The sequence below is a fragment of the Heterodontus francisci genome, chromosome 24 (assembly GCF_036365525.1).
Source record: "Heterodontus francisci isolate sHetFra1 chromosome 24, sHetFra1.hap1, whole genome shotgun sequence".
Lineage (NCBI taxonomy): Eukaryota > Metazoa > Chordata > Chondrichthyes > Heterodontiformes > Heterodontidae > Heterodontus > Heterodontus francisci.
In genome coordinates this window covers 12,925,391-12,946,089 of record NC_090394.1, presented here as the reverse complement: position 1 = coordinate 12,946,089, position 20,699 = coordinate 12,925,391, and the positions used below count along the sequence as shown (strand labels likewise).

Genomic DNA, 20,699 nt, shown 5'->3' with positions numbered 1-20,699 from the left:
CAGGTTCTCAGGCTTTGCAAGGTGGCTCAGGTTCTCGGGGACTCTGCAGGGTGGCTCAGGTTCTTGGGAGCTCTGCAAGGTGGTTCAGGTTCTTGGGGTCTGCAACGTGGCTCAGGTTCTCGGGAGCTCTGCAAAGTGATTCAGGTTCTCGGGAGCTCTGCAAGGTGGCTCAGGTTCTCAGGGGGTCTGCAAGGTGGCTCAGATTCTCGGGCTCTGCAAGGTGATTCAGCCTCTCGGGGGCTCCGCAAGGTGATTCAGGTTCTCGGGCTCTGCAAGGTGATTCAGGTTCTCGGGGGGTCTGCAAGGTGGCTCAGGTTCTCGGGAGCTCTGCAAGGTGGTTCAGGTTCTTGGAGTCTGCAACGTGGCTCAGGTCCTCGGGAGCTCTGCAAGGTGATTCAGGTTCTTGGGAGCTCTGCAAGGTGGCTCAGGTTCTCAGGGGCTCTGCAAGGTGATTCAGGTTCTCGGGGGCGCTGCAAGTTTGTGCAGGTTCTCGGGGGCGCAGCAAGGTGATTCAGGTTCTCGGGGGCGCTGCAAGTTTGTGCAGGTTCTTGCGGGCGCTGCAAGGTGATTCAGGTTCTCGGGGGCGCTGCAAGTTTGTTCAGGTTCTCAGGCTCTGCAAGGTGATTCAGGTTTTCGGGGGCCTCTGCAAGGTGGCTAAGGTTCCTGGGGGCGCTGCAAGTTTGTGCAGGTTCTCGGGGTTCTGGAAGGTGATTCAGGTTCTTGGGGGCTCTGCAAGGCGATTCAGGTTCTCGGGGTTCTGGAAGGTGGTTCAGGTTCTTGGGGGCTCTGCAAGGCGATTCAGGTTCTCGGGGTTCTGGAAGGTGGCTCAGGTTCTCGGGCGCGCTGCAAGTTTGTTCAGGTTCTCGGGGTTCTGGAAGGTGATTCAGGTTCTTGGGGGCTCTGCAAGGCGATTCAGGTTCTCGGGGCTCTGCAAGGTGGCTCAGGTTCTCGGGCGCGCTACAAGTTTGTTCAGGTTCTCGGGGTTCTGGAAGGTGATTCAGGTTCTTGGGGGCTCTGCAAGGCGATTCAGGTTCTCGGGGTTCTGGAAGGTGATTCAGGTTCTTGGGGGCTCTGCAAGGCGATTCAGGTTCTCGGGGTTCAGGAAGGTGATTCAGGTTCTTGGGGGCTCTGCAACGTGACTCAGGTTCTCGGGGTTCTGGAAGGCGATTCAGGTTCTCGGGGCTCTGGAAGGTGATTCAGGTTCTTCGGGGCTCTGCAAGGTGGTTCAGGTTCTCGGGGTTCTGGAAGGAGATTCGGGTTCTCTGGGTTCTGGAAGGTGATTCAGGTTCTCGGGCTCTGCAAGGTGGTTCAGGTTCTCGGGGGATCTGGAAGGTGATTCAGGTTCTCGGGGGATCTGTAAGGTGATTCAGGTTCTCGGGGTCTCTGCAAGGTGATTCAAGTTCTCGGGGGCTCTGCAAGGTGATTCAGGTTCTCGGGGGCGCTGCAAGTTTGTTCAGGTTCTCGGGGCCTCTGCAAGGTGGCTCAGGTTCTCGGGGGTGCTGAAAGTTTGTTCAGGTTCTCGGGGGCACTGCAAGTTTGTTCAGGTTCTCGGGGCCTCTGCAAGGTGGTTCAGGTTCTCGGGGGCTCTGCAAGGTGCTTCAGGTTCTCGGAGCTCTGCAAGGTGCTTCAGGTTCTCGTGCCTCTGCATGGTGATTCAGGTTCTTTGGGCTCTGCAAGGTGGCTCAGGTTCTTGGGGACTCTGCAAGGTGATTCAGGTTCTTGGGGCTCTGCAAGGTGGCTCAGGTTCTCGGGGACTCTGCAAGGTGGCTAAGTTTCTCAGGCTCTGCAAGGTGATTCAGTTTCTTGGGGCTCTGCAAGGTGATTCAGGTTCTCAGGCTCTGCAAGGTGATTCCGGTTCTTGGGGCTCTGCAAGGTGGCTCAGGTCTCGGTGACTCTGCAAGGTGATTCAAGTTCTTGGGGCTCTGCAAGGTGGCTCAGGTTCTCGGGGACTCTGCAAGGTGGCTCAGTTTCTCAGGCTCTGCAAGGTGATTCAGGTTCTTGGGGCTCTGCAAGGTGGCTCAGGTTCTCGGGGACTCTGCAAGGTGGCTCAGTTTCTCAGGCTCTGCAAGGTGATTCAGGTTCTCGTGGGCTCTGCAAGGTGGTTCAGGTTCTCGGGTGCTCTGCAAGGTGATTCAGGTTCTCGGGGCCTCTGCAAGGTGATTCAGGTTATCGGGAGCTCTGCAAGGTGGCTTAGGTTCTCGGGGGCTCTGCATGGTGGTTCAGGTTCATGGGGCTCTGCAAGTTGGCTCAGGTTCTCGGGAGCTCTGCAAGGTGGTTCAGGTTCTTGGGGTCTGCAACGTGGCTCAGGTTCTCGGGAGCTCTGCAAGGTGATTCAGGTTCTTGGGAGCTCTGCAAGGTGGCTCAGGTTCTCAGGGGCTCTGCAAGGTGATTCAGGTTCTCGGGGGCTCTGCAAGGTGATTCAGGTTCTCAGGGGCTCTGCAAGGTGGTTCAGGTTTTCGGGAGCTCTGCAAGGTGATTCAGGTTCTCGGCAGCTCTGCAAGGTGGTTCAGGTTCTCGAAGACTCTGCAAGGTGGTTCAGGTTCTCGCGCCTCTGCAAGGTGATTCAGGTTCTCAGGCTCTGCAAGGTGGTTCAGGTTCTCGAAGACTCTGCAAGGTGGTTCAGGTTCTCAGGCTCTGCAAGGTGATTCAGGTTCTCGGGGGCTCTGCAAGGTCATTCAGGTTCTCGGGGGCTCTGCAACGTGATTCAGGATCTCGGGAGCTCTGCAAGGTGATTCAGGTTCTCGGGAGCTCTGCAAGGTGGTTCAGGATCTCGGGAGCTCTGCAAGGTGATTCAGGTTCTCAGGGGCTCTGCAAGGTTATTCAGGTTCTCGGGGGCTCTGCAAGGTAGTTCAGGTTCTCGGGGGCTCTGCAAGGTGATTCAGGTTCTCGGGCTCTGCAAGGTGATTCAGGTTTTCGGGGGCTCTGCAAGGTGATTCAGGTTCTCGCCCCTCTGCAAGGTGATTCAGGTTCTCGGGGAGCTCTGCAAGGTCATTCAGGTTCTCGGGGGCTCTGCAACGTGATTCAGGATCTCGGGAGCTCTGCAAGGTGATTCAGGTTCTCGGGAGCTCAGCAAGGTGGATCAGGTTCTCGGGGGCTCTGCAAGGTGATTCAGGTTCTCAGGGGCTCTGCAAGGTGATTCAGGTTCTCGGGCTCTGCAAGGTGGTTCAGGATCTCGGGAGCTCTGCAAGGTGATTCAGGTTCTCGGGAGCTCTGCAAGGTGGATCAGGTTCTCGGGGGCTCTGCAAGGTGCTTCAGGTTCTCGGGGGCTCTGCAAGGTGATTCAGGTTCTCAGGGGCTCTGCAAGGTGATTCAGGTTCTCGGGCTCTGCAAGGTGATTCAGGTTTTCGGCGGCTCTGCAAGGTGATTCAGGTTCTCGCGCCTCTGCAAGGTGATTCAGGTTCTCGGGAGCTCTGCAAGGTCATTCAGGTTCTCGGGGCTCTGCAACGTGATTCAGGTTCTCAGGGGCTCTGCAAGGTGGTTCAGGATCTCGGGAGCTCTGCAAGGTGATTCAGGTTCTCGGGAGCTCTACAAGGTGATTCAGGTTCTCAGGGGCTCTGCAACGTGATTCAGGTTCTCGGGGGCTCTGCAAGGTGATTCAGGTTCTCTGGGGCGCTGCAAGGTGATTCAGGTTCTCAGGGGCTCTGCAAGGTGATTCAGGTTATCGGGAGCTGTGCAAGGTGGCTCAGGTTCTCGGGGGCTCTGCATGGTGGCTCAGGTTCTCGGGGGCTCTGCATGGTGGTTCAGGTTCATGGGGGCTCTGCAAGTTGGCTCCGGTTCTCGGGGCTCTGCAAGGTGGTTCGGGTTCTCGGGGGCTCTGCAAGGTGATTCAGAACCTGATGGGATGTGTAAAGGGATAGCGTAGGTATGGGGGCACTCTGCAAGGATTCAGAGCCTATTTGGGGGGACTGCATTGGGTTAACAAACAGCTGCGTGATTTGGTTGTTTGGTCAACCTGCTGGAACAGAAGGTGTGCCGTCAGCGTGGTTGGGTTTTGAAATCCATCAGGGACTCTGCTGAGAGAATTGTTTCAAGCTCAGTTGACAAGACAGGATTGTATCTGCAATGACAGCGAATTGCAGGCCGACAGGTCACCTTGCTTGGATCTAATACACCCTGTATTCTTGGACTCCCGTGGCGTGACATGGCGCCTCTGACAAAGAGGAGGGCCAAGATGCAGCTGTGCCTGTGCATGAAGCTCCATGATGACAGCAAGAGCAGCCTGCCAGGCCAAGAAGGGCCCACATTCACCAGAGAGTGGACAGACTAGGATCAGCCATCTCTAAATGTCCTAGCGTTATTGTCGATGAAGACTCTGGCTCTTCAGGAAGGCTGTCACCGATTTATGCACCACACTGCAGAACAAGTTGCAACCTATGGGATTTGGGGGTCATCCCATGCCAGTGGCCCTGAAGATCACCGTGGTCCTAAACATCTATGCATCTGGATCTTTCCAGAGATCCACCAGGGACATGTGTGTGGTCTTACAAACAGCAGTCCACTGCTGCATCAATGAGGTGACCAATATCCTATTCAAGAGGGCTGACGATTATGTGCGTTAACGGACCAACCCTGACAGTTAGGCAGAGAGGGCTATCGGATTCGGGACCATGGCTGGATGTCCCTGGGTGCAAGGTGTGATAGATTATCTGCATGCGGCCATCAAGACTCCCATGTACCAGCCAGCCACCTTCATCAACAGGAAGGGCTTCCATTCAATCAACGTTTAACTGGTCTGTGACCATCGTAAGCATTTCCTGCAGGTTGTGCCTGCTTCCCAGGAAGCAGCCATGACACTTACATACTTTCACAGTCCACAGTGCCACAGCATTTCAGACCCACCACTAACCTTCATGGATGGATTCTCAGGGAAAAGGGGGAAAACTTGACTTTTTACACCTGTGAGGAGAGTTACAACAATTGCCACAGTTCCACCCGAGCGATTGTTGAGCAGGCCATTGGGCTGCTGAAGATGAGGTTCTGCTGCCCTGCAGTATGCCCCAGCGAGGGTCTCACATATCATGATGGTCTGCTGTGCTGTGCACAATCTAGCACTGCAGAGAGGGGAGGCCTTACATGACAATGAGATGCCTGAGTGGCATTCAAGCACTGAGGAGGATACAGAGGAAAGAGGGAGGCAAGCAGCACTGGATGGTGAAGACATGGCACTGGAGGCCAGACAGGTTGAGAAACACGCAAAGAAGGCAAGAGACAATCTCATAATGACTCATTTCCAGCCACCCTGATGTCCACTCACTGAGCATGTAATAAAGACTCACCTTCATACATGAATCATGTTGCCTCCTTTCCATTTGTGTTCCAATACTTGTGACCAGTTGTAATGCTTGCTAGTGCCCGTACAAGAACATATGTTAATGAGGGCTGTGACCACATTGGCATAGCCCTAAGGGGCAAGGGGGAGGTCAGCACCTCACAATTAAGGCATAATGGCACATGACTTTTAGACAAGGAAGCCTAATGATTTGAACAAAAGATCCTTTAATTATTTAACACAAAACACATGAGACCGCAAATGTGGTTAATATATATGCGGGTGCTCCCAAGCAGTATGATCCCCGTGGCGGTAGCTGGGTTGGAGGCAGGCTGCTGATCAGGCTGCACTACGGCCTGTGATGACTTTGGCGGGCATCCTCTGGCTGCTGGAGGCCCCGGCTGCTTGGGATGTCCTGCACTGGTGGAGGGTGCAAGAGAGTCAAGGGATGGTGTATCCTCTGAGTGGTCCTGCTCCTCAGAGGTGGACGCCTATCCGCTGATGGCTGCAGACCCCTGCATCGCCAGCCTGCATAAGAGAACAGAAATATGTGTGGGTTAGACTGTGTAGATCTCCTGATGCCACTCTGTGTAACGTGGGTCTCCAACATTAATGCGAAAGCCGACACGAGGCAATCCTCACTCTCTTGTGCAGGGACTCCAGTTTCCACATCCAATATTGCATGGCTGCCTCAGGTGCCTGCCAGCTTCAAAACCTCTTCTCCAGTGGAGATAAGTGGACGTAGATCTGGGAGTCCACCTCCAATCCAGGCCTTCTCCCCATTATGGGCCCTCTTGTCCTGCAACAGGGAGCTTGGAGATAGTAGAGAATGGCAAACAGATCAACATGACAGTTCTTCTCATGCCAGTCCCTTGTTCCCATACTGGTGGATCTGATTAATCTCTTGCCGACACTTGCTGTCAGGGCAGTTAAAGGGGTGGGCGGGAGGGGGGGGGGGGGGTGCGGGCTCTGAAGGAAGGAGGCCTCTGGCCGAGATGCAGCCATGTACTGTCAGTAAGAGATAGAACCCTACCCACTCAGCCAATGAAGCAGCATTTTCCAGCCCCGCCTCTGTGATCAGTGGCGGGCTCATTAAATTCAGCCCCGAGAATTGGATCAGAAATAAGGCGGCATGTGTACCAGACTCTGATGAATGAAATCCTCTCCAAATAATAGATTCAAAATTAGTTTACTTCCACCCATACAATACAACTAAGAGATGGGCAAAATGGATTTTATTACATTACAAAATACATTTGCTGTTGCTTAGAACTTGATTTTTATTTATAACTGCAAACTACTTACAAATTGCTCATTAAATTTTAAAATTAGAATTTTAATAAGTATACCTTTTCTTTACACACTCCATACATATATGTACAATTATTACATGGAAAATGTTAGAAAGAATCAAGTCTGATATATGTCTAAGTACAAGACAATGCTATGAACATTGTCACAGAATTCATAAGCCACAAGCACTGGTTATGTGCAATGCAATCAATCACGCATTGGAATCAGCTTGTGTTTGTATTTCGCAAAACTTGTGTTTCGAAGTGAGGCATTAACAAAAATAAGAGTTCTCAATGTGAGAAGAAGCCATGTTGACTCCGCATAGTACACGTAGCTGTACTTTGCATTCTTATTACTTATTACAGAATTACTGAAAGGGTAGAACCATCAACAGTTTTAATAAACAAATTCTTCTGTAGAACATTTCCTTCTTTAAGCAGTCAGTTTCTTCAAGGTCACTTAGTGCTCATCGGGTTTTAAATGTCAATTACATACTGAACAAATAATCAAATAATGTTGCTTAAATGATAATGAAGTTTGAATAATGTGTTTGAATCAATGCAGGTTAAGATACTAATGACAGGAACACAGTTTACCAAAAAATTGATGTTTCTAACAAGTGCTAGTTCTTCTTAGAACAGAACATGCGTAATAAATAAACCATGGTATTTCTAAAATAAAAAGTTCTGAACAAGAATTTTGTCTCTATTGAGCTTGATTACACCATACTGCAAGTGACTGAATATTTATTTAGACATAAATATCAAGGATTTTATCAAACTTAAAGGGCTACTTACTTGACACAGATGCATCTAACTTTGATGAGTATATTTGGAAACACTGATATTTGTCAAAGCACTACCAAATTTTAAAAGCCCCTAAATGGGACTGATAATCACTGTTACAACATAAATACAGTTTTACGTGGACACAACTGAATGCCGCCAATGTGCAATTAGGTGCAAATTTTCAGTAAGTTAGGCACACCAAAAGGGGGCTGGAGTAGCAAATAATATTTCTGCTGATGTCAGGGCAGTCTTTATGAGGCTCGGCTTAAGACACTTTATGGCGTAGAGTAAATGCAGCTTCACTCTATATTTTATTTGGAGGTGCTGAATGCTAATGCTAGGTGACCCCCCTTCACCCGATATAGCAGCTAAAAATTTAACAAGGAGAAAAGAATAAAATATGTAAGTGTTTAAATCAATGCCAGATAAATAGCCTTTTAAGTGTGATCCGTCTCCTGCTGCTTTGAAGAAGAATTCTTGTCAACATTTGCTAAAAGTGTTTCAGTTATTAACATGGAGAGTATAATCCAAATCAGAAGCAGTGATTTCAAGACAATTCACCATGCTGAGATCTTAATCAGAATCTTCTTCTCCCAATTGTACTCCTGTCAGTCATGCATGTCTTTGGACGCAGAGCTATAAAAAAAGGTTAAATTTATTTGTAGGCAGAGTTTACGAAGGAGAATCCATATATATAACACTAAGTGTAAAAAGATGAAACAGAAAAAAAGCTTGAAATCAATTGCGTCCTTCACATATACTGAAAATATTCCTTTAAATAAAAAGCTCTAGTGTACATTCAAAGAAATATATATGTTACAACACAGAAGCAGGACATTCAGCACAACTAGTACATAGCAGCGTTTATCCTCCATGCAAGCAATCACATTAACCCTGATCTCATATTCTTTTGTTCTCTTTTCCTTCATCCACCTATCCAATCTAACTCAAATGACAACATAGTTTCTGCCTTGACCACTAATACTGGAAACTAATTCCATAGCCTCATAGCTATTTGTGTAAGCAAGTTTATTATGCACTCTGTTCTAAATTTCTTACATTTCATCTTGTAATTATGGCCCCTTGCTCAAGACCCCTCAACTACTTGAAACAGTCTTCTAGTTACACTGTGCCGTCATTTCAAAATTTGAAACACTTCCTTCATTTTGGCCGGAGTCTGCGTTGCTCTAATGAGAAAAAGTCACAATTTGTCCAAGTCCGTCTTTGCATGTGTATTTCTTCATACCAGGCAGCATCTGTGTGAATCTGCTTTATATGCCCACTAAACCCTCAATATCTTTCCTCTTACGAGGAGCCCAATTACTTCACAAAGTAATCTAACTGGGGACGTAAGGTTTTAAAAAGACGAATCATTACCTCTTGGCTTTTATATTCGAAACCTCTCATGATAAAAAAAAATCGAATGGGATTATAGGTTTTATAGCCTTATCAATCTGAGGTGCTGAAGAACAACAAAGAACAGTACAGCACAGGAACAGGCCATACAGCCCTCCAAGTCTGCACCGATCTTGATGCCTGTCTAAACTAAAACCTTCTGCACTTCTGGGGTCCGCAGCCTTCTATTCCCATCCTATTCATGTATTTATCAAGATGCCTCTTAAACGTCGCTTCCACCACCTCCCCCGGCAGCAAGTTCCAGGCACTCACCACCCTTTGTGTAAAAAACTTGCCTCGCACATCCCCTCTAAACTTTGTCCCTCGCACCTTACACCTATGGCCCCTAGTAACTGACTCTTCCACCCTGGGAAAAAGCTTCTGACTATCCACTCTGTCCATGCCACTCATAACTTTGTAAACCTCTATCATGTCGCCCCTCCACCTCCGTCGTTCCAGTGAAAACAATCCGAGTTTTTCCAACCTCTCCTCATAGCTAATACCCTCCAGACCAGGCAACATCCTGGTAAACCTCTTCTGTACCCTCTCCAAAGCCTCCACGTCCTTCTGGTAGTGTGGAGACCAGAATTGTACGCAATATTCCAAGTGTGGCCTAACTACGGTTCTGTACAGCTGCAGCATGACTTGCCAATTTTTATACTCTATGCCCCGACCGATGAAGGAAAGCATGCCGTATGCCTTCTTGACTACTTGATCCACCTGTGTTGCCACTTTCAGTGATCCGTGAACCTGTACGGCCAGATCTCTCTACCTGTCAATACTCCCAAGGGTTCTGCCATTTACTGTATACTTCCCACCTGTATTAGATATTCCAAAATACCTCACATTTGTCTGGATTAAACTCCATCTGTCATTTCTCCGCCCAAGTCTCCAACCGATCTATATCCTGCTGTATCCTCTGACAATCCTCATCACTATCCGCAACTCCACCAACCTTTGTGTCGTCCGGAAACTTACTAATCAGACCAGCTACGTTTTCCTCCATATCATTTATATATACGACAAACAGCAAAGGTCCCAGTACTGATCCCTGCGGAATACCACTAGTCACAGCCCTCCATTCAGAAAAGCACCCTTCCACTGCTACCCTCTGTCTTTTATGACCAAGCCAGTTCTGTATCCATCTTGCCAGCTCACCTCTGATCCTGTGTGACTTCACCTTTTGTACCAGTCTGCCATGAGGGACCTTTACTGAAGTCCATGTAGACAACATCCACTGGCCTTCCTGCATCAATCATCTTCGTCACTTCCTCAAAAAACTCAATCAAGTTCGTGAGACACGACCTCCCCTTCACAAAACCTTGCTGCCTCTCACTAATAAGTCCCTTTGTTTCCAAATGGGAGTAAATCCTGCCCCGAGGAATCCTTTCCAATAATTTCCCTACCACTGACGTAAGGCTCACCGGCCTATAATTTCCTGGATTATCCTTGGTACCCTTCTTAAACAAAGCAACAATATTGGCTATTCTCCAGTCCTCTGGGACCTCACCTGTAGCCAATGAGGATACAAAGATTTCTGTCAAGGCCCCAGCAATTTCCTCCCTTGCCTCCCTCAGTATTCTGGGGTAGATCCCATCAGGCTCTGGGGACTTATCTACCTTAATGTTTTTCAAGATGCCCAATACCTCCTCCTTTTTGATATCGACCCTCAAACAGCCGCCCCCAATCTAAGTTCTTCAGTTCCTGCCTAATAGTGTTAGAATTAGCCTTCCCCCAATTTAGCACCTTCACCCGAGGACTACTCCTATCCTTATCCACAAGTACCTTAAAACTGACGGAATTATGGTCACTGTTCCCGATATGCTCCCCTACTGAAACTTCGACCACCTGGCCGGGCTCATTCCCCAATACCAGGTCCAGTAAGGCCCATTCCCGAGTTGGACTATCTACATATTGTTTCATGAAGCCCTCCTGGATGCTCCTTACAAATTCTGCCCCATCCAAGCCCCTAGCATTAAGTGAGTCCCAATCAATATAGGGGAAGTTAAAATCACCCACCACTACAACCCTGTTGCTTTTACAACTTTCCAAAATCTGTCTACATATCTGCTCCTCTATCTCCCGCTGGCTGTTGGGTGGCCTGTTGTAAACCCCAATATTGTGACTGCACGCTTCTTATTCCTGAGCTCTACCCACATCGCCTCGCTGCATGATCCCTCTGAGGTGTCCTCCCGCAGTACAGCTGTGATATTCTCCTTAACCGGTAATGCAACTCCCCCACCCCTTTTACATCCCCTCTATCCCGCCTGAAGCATCTAAATCTCGGAACGTTTAGCTGCCAATCCTGTCCTTCCCTCAAACAAGTCTCTGTAATAACAACAACATCATAGTTCCAAGTACTAATCCAAGCTCTAAGTTCATCTGCCTTACCTATTATACTTCTCGCATTGAAACAAATGCACTTCAGACCACCAGTCCAGTCCCGCTGTGCTCAGCAACATCTCCCTGCATACTCTTCCTCTCAGTCTTACTGGCCTTATTCAATAGTTCCCCCTCAGTTACTTCACCTGCTGACCTACTGCTCTGGTTCCCACCCCCCTGCCACACTAGTTTAAACACTCCTGAGTGACGCTAGCAAACCTCGCAGCCAGGATATTTGTGCCCCTCCAGTTTAGATGCAACCCATCCTTTTTGTACAGGTCCCACCTGTCCCGGAAGAGATCCCAATGATCCAGATATCTGAAACCCTCCCTTCTACACCAGCTGTTTAGCCATGCGTTTAGCTGCACTATCTTCCTATTTCTAGCCTCACTGGCACGTGGCACAGGGAGTAATCCCGAGATTACAACCCTCGAGGTCCTGTTTTATAACTTACTACCTAACTCCCTGAACTCACCCTGCAGGACCTCGTCACTCTTCCAGCCTATGTCGTTGGTACCGGTGTGTACCACAACCTCTGGCTGTTCACCCTCCCCCTTCAGAATGCCCCCTGCCCGTTCAGAGATATCCTTGACCCTGGCACCAGGGAGGCAACATACCATCCTGGCGTCTCTTTCACGTCCACAGAAGCGCCTATCTGTGCCCCTGTCTATACAGTCCCCTACAACTATTGCTCTTCTGCGCTTAGTCCCTCCTTGCTGAACAACAGAGCCAGCCGTGGTGCCACTACTCTGGCTGCTGCTGTTGTTTTCCCCTGATAGGCCATCCCCCCCAACAGTATCCAAAACGGTATACTTGTTAGAGAGGGGGATAGCCACAGGGGATTCTAGCACTGACTGCCTGCCCCTTCTAGGGGGTCTGCCTGCATCTATCTGCCTGCACCTTGGGTGTAACCACATCTCTATAACTCCTGTCTATGATGCTTTTCATGCTCCTAAGTGCATCCAATTGCTGCTACACCCGATCCATGCGGTCTGTGAGGAGCTGCAATTGGGTACACTTCCTGCAGATGTAGTTGTCCGGAATGCTGGAAGCGTCACGGACCTCCCACATCTCACTTTACCCCTCTAACTGACATTTCTACCACTAATTAATAAATTAATTTAAAATAAATACTTATTAAATCCTTACTAAATTAAGTTACAAGTAACTATATGGTCCCTAGTGCTAGATTTCTACTATAATTATTAAATGCTAAATACAGTAATCTCCTCCCTCCGGTTTAGTTACTCCTCTGCTTATTAGTTAATTAGGGTTAATTAGTTTATCAATGTTTTATTTTCAAATTCAGTGCAGATTCCCTACCAGCCAATCAGGTCACAGCTTTCCTGTGACGTCACTTTTTCAGTTTTTTCCCCCCCAAGATAACTTACTCTGTATACTTACTGGTCTGGAACTCCGCCCTCCGAGTCTTCTCCCTGGAACTAGGCTGCGAATCCCCGAGGTAAGGTTTTTATACTTACCGCTCCGGAACTCCTCTGTGAATTGATAGCCCAAAATCCCTCTTCTTCCACAACACTGATTTTATTTCTATTCAGAGTATAATTATTGCTTTTTATAACCAAAATGCATCATCTCACACTTGCCGATATTGAATTAGATCTGACACTTTTTAGCCCACTCACCCAGTTTATCAATATCCCTTTGCAGCTTCCTTTGGTCTTCTAAATACTTAACTCTAAATAACTGCTCCTATTTTGGTATCACCTGCAAATTTCACACCACTTCCTCTTGGCCTATATCCGAATCATTGATACACACAGCAAACAGCAAGTCCAAACTGAATCCTGTGAAATATCACTACCCACTCCCAATTTATAAAATACTGTCCATAATTCCTACTTCGTGATTTTTCTGTTCTAACCAATTTCTAATCCACACTGCTCCCTAATTTCATACCAGTTAATATTCCTTAGTAATCCCCTGTGTAACCTTGTCAAAGGCTTCCATCAAGTCTATGTAATATACGTCAACTGTATTTTCCTCATCCACCATATTATTACTTTCTCAATTAACTTATTTATGAATTGAGTGTTTTAAACTCAGGTTTCCTCCCTTTTGCAGGGTTTTTCCTGCATATGCCTCTGCTGCAAACGATAGATAACAGTCTGAATCCAGCCTAACACATATCCCACTTCCTGTCTAGTTACTAGGAAGCACATGGGACTCTATCCAATTTTGAAAATCTTGCAAGTAGGCCCTGATAATATGGAGGAGGTTTGAGCAATGGGGGGGGGTGGGGGCGCAAAGGGAGAAGGTGGGTGAAATTGCTTGGGGGAAACTCAGAAGTCAATTGCATCTGTCTCAGTCAGCCTCATCGAATGCACTGCATCCATCGGGTGAATGCCTCACCCTCACTCACTCAGATCTGTCTTATCATCCCTTATAGAAAAAAAGCACAATAAAAGCTAGGGAGGGGGAGAGAACAGGAGGGGGCCACCACAAATAGTCCAGCTAAATGATGCAGAGGAGGGTGCCCTGGAGATAAGTGGCACATCTGCATGCTTCTCAGTCAGAGATGGAGAGACAGAGTTTGTAGATAGCTAATGAGGAGAAGATTGTCAAGATGGTGATTGTCAAGATTGTGACTTTGCACAACTAAATCCTATCTCTTTCTTTTGTCTTCCATGTCCTCACACGCACAGTGAGTGTCACAGGACATCCATGAAGATGATTCTTTTGAGGGCGCACCATCACAATGCAGATAGTAGCACTTTGGTGGGTCCAATTAGAAAGTTAGTTGGCTTTTCATTTGGTGATTCACACTCACAAGTGAGCAAAAGCAGACACTGGTGGGAGGGACTGCTGTGGGGAGTCTCTGTTGGTTGATGGCGGTGGGTGGGGGGAGGTGGTGTTGGAGGGAAGGGGCGCAATCCGCTCCGAGCTCTGCTGGACACAGATGCTGAACCTTGGACATTATTATTGTGTAGCAGAATGAAAGAGATGCCTCAGGAACTCAGCCAGATACTGACAAATGTGCCTTGCACACTCCACAATAACGGAGAGGATAGAGGAATCCAACTCGATCACTAGTGGATTGGTGGCACAGGGGTCAGAGAGAATGTCTGCCATAGAGAGAGTAGCTGCCTCCTTGCAGCTTCATGCATGGCTCTCAAATGAGTCCATGCAGGATGTGACCACAGCCTTACAGACTTTGGATACCAATTTGCCTGCCACCTCAAACAGGATGACAGATAATTTATCTGTGGCCTGACAACACCTCACTGATCGCCAACAATCTGATCTGCAGCAGAGTGGTAGGAGTGATGTGATGTTGGCCCAGGATTGGGACGATGCTGAAAGAGGACTTGGAAGCACTCCTACTTCTTACTCACTGCATCCTCAGCCAGTACCCAACATACTGCCTCGTCTCCCAATGGCTGAGTCTGCCCTGTATGGGTGCAGGCGATGCAGTCTTTGATGGTGTCCTCAGGGGTTCCAAAACCCAGAGGGCATAGGTCAAACCCATCTCAGCAATGGTTAGGGCTCTGAGCAGCCTGCCTCTACCTCTGATGAAGTCACACTAGGATGCACCATGTAGGAGCAACAGGAAGGTAAATTCAGGAGATCTTAATTCACCAAGAGTATGCATAGGGATGTTTTCTAAAATGTTATGTTCAGTTTCCTTTTTTTTAAACAATGTGATTCCTGACAAAGCAGGGGCCCGTTGACGTCATCAGAGTGCACCAAGTTGCAGACATGCGCAACTACATCTTGCCAGGACTAAGTGGCGCATGAGTGGGATGACATCATCACGCAGCACCAACGTCATCGCGTATCCGGACCTGGTCCATCTTCGCATATGCGCGATAAAGCGTCATTCGGTATCCAGACCCCCAGCTGAATGGGAGACTTTGAGGCTGAAGTTCGATCCCCTCAGCAACTCGCTCCAGGTCTTGACACTCCCCCATCCCCCCCACCCCCAGCCGCTCGCTCTAGACCTCGCCACTCCCCCCCAGTCCCCTGGCCGATTGTTCCTCGCTTCACACCACTCCACTTCCCCGCCTGCCCCCCCTCCAGTCACTAGCTCTAGGCCTCACCGCTTCCCTCCTCTCGGGACCGTCACCCTTTGCGGCCCGCCTTGCTTGCCTCTTCCAGCGGAGCGTGGAGACTGATCAAACATGGGAGTGAGTGACCGAAAGGAGGGAAGCGGTGTGGCCCACAGCTAGCAGCTGGAGGGCCGGGTGGGGGGAGGTGGGAGAAGTGAGCAGCCGGAGGGAGGGGGGAGAAGCAAGCAGCAGGAGACCGGAGTGGCACGAGCGAGGAACAATCAGCCAGGGAAGTGACAGGGAGCAGCGAGGTCTGGAGCGAGCGGCCAATGGGGAGGAAGCAGATGGTGGGGAGGAGGGGAAGAAAGCGAGTTGCCGAGGGGGGAGAGTGGCCAGTGGGGCTGGAGCTAGTAGCTGCGTTCGGGTGAAATCAGTCCTGGTCAGTCATATAAACGAATCACAATGACGAATTGGCAGCATATTTTATACTTTGGTTTCCGTCAATCAGGGTGTCAATTAACTATCTTCGAATGGAAATTAATCATAACATTTCTTTTGTTTTTAAGAGGATTTCTGGAATATTAAATGGATCTGAGGATTACTATATATATATATAAACACAATATATACATACTATAGCTACATAGTAGCATATTACTGGGCTTCCATCCGACTTAACGTAAGGTTAGTATGCTAGAATGATCTAGCCTGAAGTATTTCCTGTGCCTAATTGAGCAACGCCATCTTTAATCCAGGCAGCTGCCTGAACGTCGCAGACACTGTCGTTCCAGTTGAAGAGCCTGCATTTGCGCATGTGCAAGCACTGCGGCACCTAGTGGTTGCGTTGTCAGCAAACGCAGCCGTTTTTTAAAATAAAAGCAAGTAAAATTTATTGATCAGCACTACTTACATGCCTTGCCCATTATTGCAGCTCAAATGCCAACTTGCCCTTTCACTTGGGGTGGCACAGTGGTGCAATGGTTAGCACCGCAGCCTCACAGCTCCAGCAACCCGGATTCAGTTCTGGGTACTGCCTGTGCAGCGTTTGCAAGTTCTCCCTGTGACTGCGTGGGTTTCCGGCGGGTGCTCCGGTTTCCTCCCACAGCCAAAGACTTGCGGTTGATAGGTAAATTGGCCACTGTAAATTGCCCCTAGTGTAGGTAGGTGGTATGAGAATTGAGGGAAGGGGGAAATGTGAGAGGGAAATGGGATTAATGTAGGATTAGTATAAATGGGTGGTTGATGGTTGGCGTGGACTTGTTGGGCCGAAGGGCCTGTTTCAGTGCTATATCTCTCCATGACTTGTTTCATGATGAATGTCAATAGCTGCTGGGGTGCATTAGGTGGATGAGCAATGATTGGATAAGTGGTTGAAGGACTGCTTAGTGCAATATGGTGGGAGCAGCCTGCAGGATTTCATTTATGTTGTAGATGAATCTTTCCAATGAGAGGGCCTCTCCGGCAGCAATGTAAGTGGCTGGCCTGGTGGTCGATACCCCATCTTTCGCCTTCTCCTCTATGTTAGCCTTATCCAAAGGTGCGTGATGAGTCCCTTGATCCTCCTCCACCTGCAATCCTCTCTGCTGCGCTTTGTTGTGTTGGATCCAGCACACCAAATCATTCTAAACACCTTTGCTGGTGAGTACGGAAGAGAAGCTCCAGACCTATCCAGGCACCTAAAGCACATCGTCAACATTCCAACAGCTTCCTCAAGGAGACCCCTGGTGGGCATACTGTTCTCATTTAGTGCTCCCACACCTCATCAGTGGGGTTCCCTGTAGGTGAAATAAGTTTGAAGTGGACATGCTTTGTTTCCTATCAGCAGCATTCTAATCTGCTTCCTGATACAAAAAGGTTTGGATGTTGGATTGCTGCATGATGCATGAAATATGACAGCTCCCAGGGAATCTGGTGCACACCTGAATGAACCTCTTTTTGTTGTTGCACATCATAAGATGTTGATAGACGAATTGATAAATTTGCAGTTTCTAAACACTACTGGTTGCTGTGGTGGTGCTTGGATTGCCATGTGTGTACAAGCAATGGCACCTTGTACCTGGGATTTCCAGAGAAGCAAATCCCGGAGCCTGCTCATTCTGGATATTGTCATCACAGGGGAAATCTACATAATTGTCAGCAATGGCAGGCAAGTCATCGGTGACCTGCCTTATGCTTTTTGGTGCAGCTGTCTGGAAGATTCTGCATATGTTGCCAGTAGCATCCCAGAAGGTTCTGAGGACAAAAATATTGAGGGAGGTGATCACTTTCACAACCATTGGTAATACGTGGCTACCAAGGAGAAAGTCTTCCAGTAGAAGGCTTCAGATATCTGCCACCACCTGACGTGACAACAACAGCTTACAGAAGACCTCTTCTGAGAGGTCAAAGAAGCTGAGCCTGTCTGTAAACCCTGTGACATTTGTAGTGCCTCCCGCGACTTCAGCTGTTTTCTTAAGCACATGTTGATCCCACCACAGCATGTCGCCGCTTTCGTGGATCGCCACCATAAAATGGTGGAGAGCTTTGTGTGTCCCGATGATCCCTTGAGCAGTGCTGTCATGGAGCTCCTTGTGGGACCTCCCATGGCGCAAGGTCTGGGGGTGGTGCCAGACAAATTTGGTGCAAAGGTCCTCAATGTCGAATGGGTGAGGAAAACTGTGCAAGTCACTGGCTGTGAAGGCGGAAAGAGGAATGGCAAGGAGGACCTGGTCATCGTGGTTTGGCACGGCAGCGAAATGTGATCATCAACCAGTCAAGGTCAAGTGGACAATGTTGGCCCCAAGGTTCCCACGTTAAATGAAGTCTCGCGCAGGCTTCTACCAGGATCCATCAGCCAAGTCCTGTGGTAATGGAGGTTGGTGATGGGGACAGAATGTGAACCTGGCAGTCCCTAGTCAATAATCTGCACACAGGCGACAGATGCATGAAGATCGTTGGACACCTGTATTGGGACAGGAATTGTCCTTGGGCAGCAGCATCCGTGACTGAGCAGTCGTCTCTGGGATACCCTTTGCTCACTCCAGTGGGGAGGGGGCTAGAAAAGGTGTCCTAAAAATAGGCTGTCCCACTTTCTTCTGGCTGGAGAACTGGATCCAGCAGGATCACCGATTCTATGGTCAACGAAAGAAAACTCTAAATGTTGCAACTTGGAATGTTGGAACACTGATGGACAATCTCAAGAGTGACCGTCTAGAAAGAAAAACTGCAATTGTATCACGTGAGCTATCAAGACTCCAAACTGACATTGTTGCCTTCAGTGAGACCCACCTTCCTGGAGAGGGGCAGTTGAAGGAACAGGCAGGGGGATACACCTTCTACTGGAAAGGAAAGGCTGACAGCTTTGTCTATGGATTTTGCTTTGCCATCCAGAATAGGATCTTGGATGCACTACCAGAATTCTCCACAAGTAAAAGACTCATGACACTTCACTTACAGCTCAGCCATAACCAATCTGCCACCATCATCAGCACCTATGCCCCAACTCCTGACTCCGATGAAGATGTTAAGGAAAAGTTCTACTCCGACCTTGAAGAAGTCCTCACTGCTGTCCCAAAAGAAGAAGTAGTCATCCTTCTGGGGGACTTTAATGCCAGGGTTAGCAGTGACTCCAAAATCTGCAGCGGAACCATTGGAAAACATGGAGTGGGAAAAGCCAATGCAATTGGCATCCTCCTGCTGACAAAGTATGCTTAGCATCACTTCATTATAACAAACACCCTCTTCCACCAGAAGGACAAATATAAACGCACATGGAAGCATCCTAGATCAAATCATTGGCATCTCCCGGATTATGTCATTGCTTGGGTCAAAGATCTAAGTTATCCCTGTATTTTTAAAAATTCGTACATGGGATGTGAGCATCGCTGGCTAGGCCAGAATTTATTGTCCAACCCTAATTGCCCTGGAGAAGGTGGTGGTGAGCCGACTTTAAAATCACTGCAATCCATCTGGTGTAGGTGCACCGACAGTGCTGTTCGGGAGGGAATTCCAGGTTTTTGACCCAGCGACAGTGAAGGAACGGCGATATAGTTCCAAGTCAGGATGGTGTGTGGCTTGGAAGGGAACTTGCAAGTGGTGGTGTTCACATGTGTCTGCAGCCCTTGTCCTTCTAGGTGGTAGAGATCGGGGGCTTTAGAAGGTGCTGTTGAAGGAGCCTTGGCGAGTTGTGTCACTTGATCCATGCGGGAGAATGATGCCTGCTGGACATCAACTTGGTTGATTGGTGATGAACATCCACCTAGCACCAAGATATTATCCACCTAGCACCAAGATATTGTAAGGCCCAAAATTCCAAGAGGAAGATCAATGTCCCAGCCAGAAAGCAACTTGACCAAAGTGAGGAATTCCAAGTGCATCTCATGACCAATCTAGAAAATCTTCTCACACACCATCCAATTTCAGAACAGTGGGATCAAATAAAGTCAGCTATACTAGACTCTTGTGCCCAGACCATTGGGTTTGGACATCGTTGTCACCAAGACTGGTTTGACGAAAATGATGCTCAAATATGAGATCTCTTGGAACAAAGGTGAGCAGCCTTCATTGCCTGGCAGAACAACACAAGGTTGCAACTCAAGACGGCAGCATCCTAACAGCTCAAGGCTGACGCCCAAAGACAAATCCAGAAGATAAAGGACGCGTGGTGGGAAGAGAAAGCCCGAGAGATCATTACGACATGTGAAACACCAAGGCCATTTATACACCGAGGTCAAGTGGACAAAATGCCTTTCATTTACAGGATGGCATTTCTCTTCTTAAAGATGACAATGCCATCTGTAAACACTGGAAAGAACATTTTGAACAACTCCTCACCCATGAATCCACAGTGGCAGCTGATACCCTCCTGGCTACTCCCCCAATGCCCTAGTAGAATTCATGGGTAAACCATTGATTGAAGAGCTGCAACAAGCAGTCGAACAGATGAAAAGCAAAGCTTGTGGCCCCAATGGTATTCCAGCTAAGGTCTTCAAAGCTGGTAGACTTTTGCTCATATCAAGACTCCAAGCACTCATCCGACGGATTTAGGAGGAAAAAAAATCTCTCCCACTCTCGACTTCAGGAATGTGACAATTGTACCTATCTTCAAGAAGGGAGATAAATCATGCTTTCGAGGTATTTCCCTCTTGTCCATAACAGGGAAAATCCTGAATCACCTATTTCTTGTGGCTGAAGAAATCCTCCCATAGATAGGCGGTGGAGTAGTGGTATTATCACTGAACTGGTAACCCAGAGACCCAGGGTATTTCTCTGGGGACATGGGTCCAAATCCCACCACAGCAGAAGGTGGAATTTGAATTTAATTAACAAATCTGGAATTAAAAGCTAGTCTAATGACTGCCATGAAACCATTGTCAAATGTTGTAAAAACCCATCTCGTTCACTAATGTCCTTTAGGGAAGGAAATCTGCTGTCCTTACCTGGTCTGGCCTACATGTGACTCCAGATCCACAGCAATGTGGTTAACTCTTACATGCTCTCTGAAATGGCCTAGCAAGCGACTCAGTTGTACCTAACCGCTATGAAGTCAATAAAAAGGAATGAAACCGGACGGACCACCCGGCATCA

General features: G+C 48.3%; 1 protein-coding gene across 8 annotated transcripts in view; it reads right to left on the bottom strand.

Annotated features, from left to right (window-relative positions):
• Positions 1-5,511: 5,511 nt before the first annotated feature.
• Positions 5,512-20,699, bottom strand: part of LOC137383199 (katanin-interacting protein) — a 234,788-nt gene continuing 219,600 nt past the window's right edge. For 6 of the 8 annotated variants that reach the window (XM_068055677.1, XM_068055676.1, XM_068055675.1 and 3 more), the window contains one exon: positions 6,490-7,986. In XM_068055677.1, coding sequence (XP_067911778.1) covers positions 7,928-7,986 — 59 coding nt within the window. In that variant the 3' untranslated portion in view covers positions 6,490-7,927. Of the gene's footprint in view, positions 5,798-5,911; positions 6,069-6,489; positions 7,987-20,699 lie in introns of those variants that run through there. The other 2 variants (XR_010977350.1, XM_068055674.1) reach the window with 2 other exon arrangements.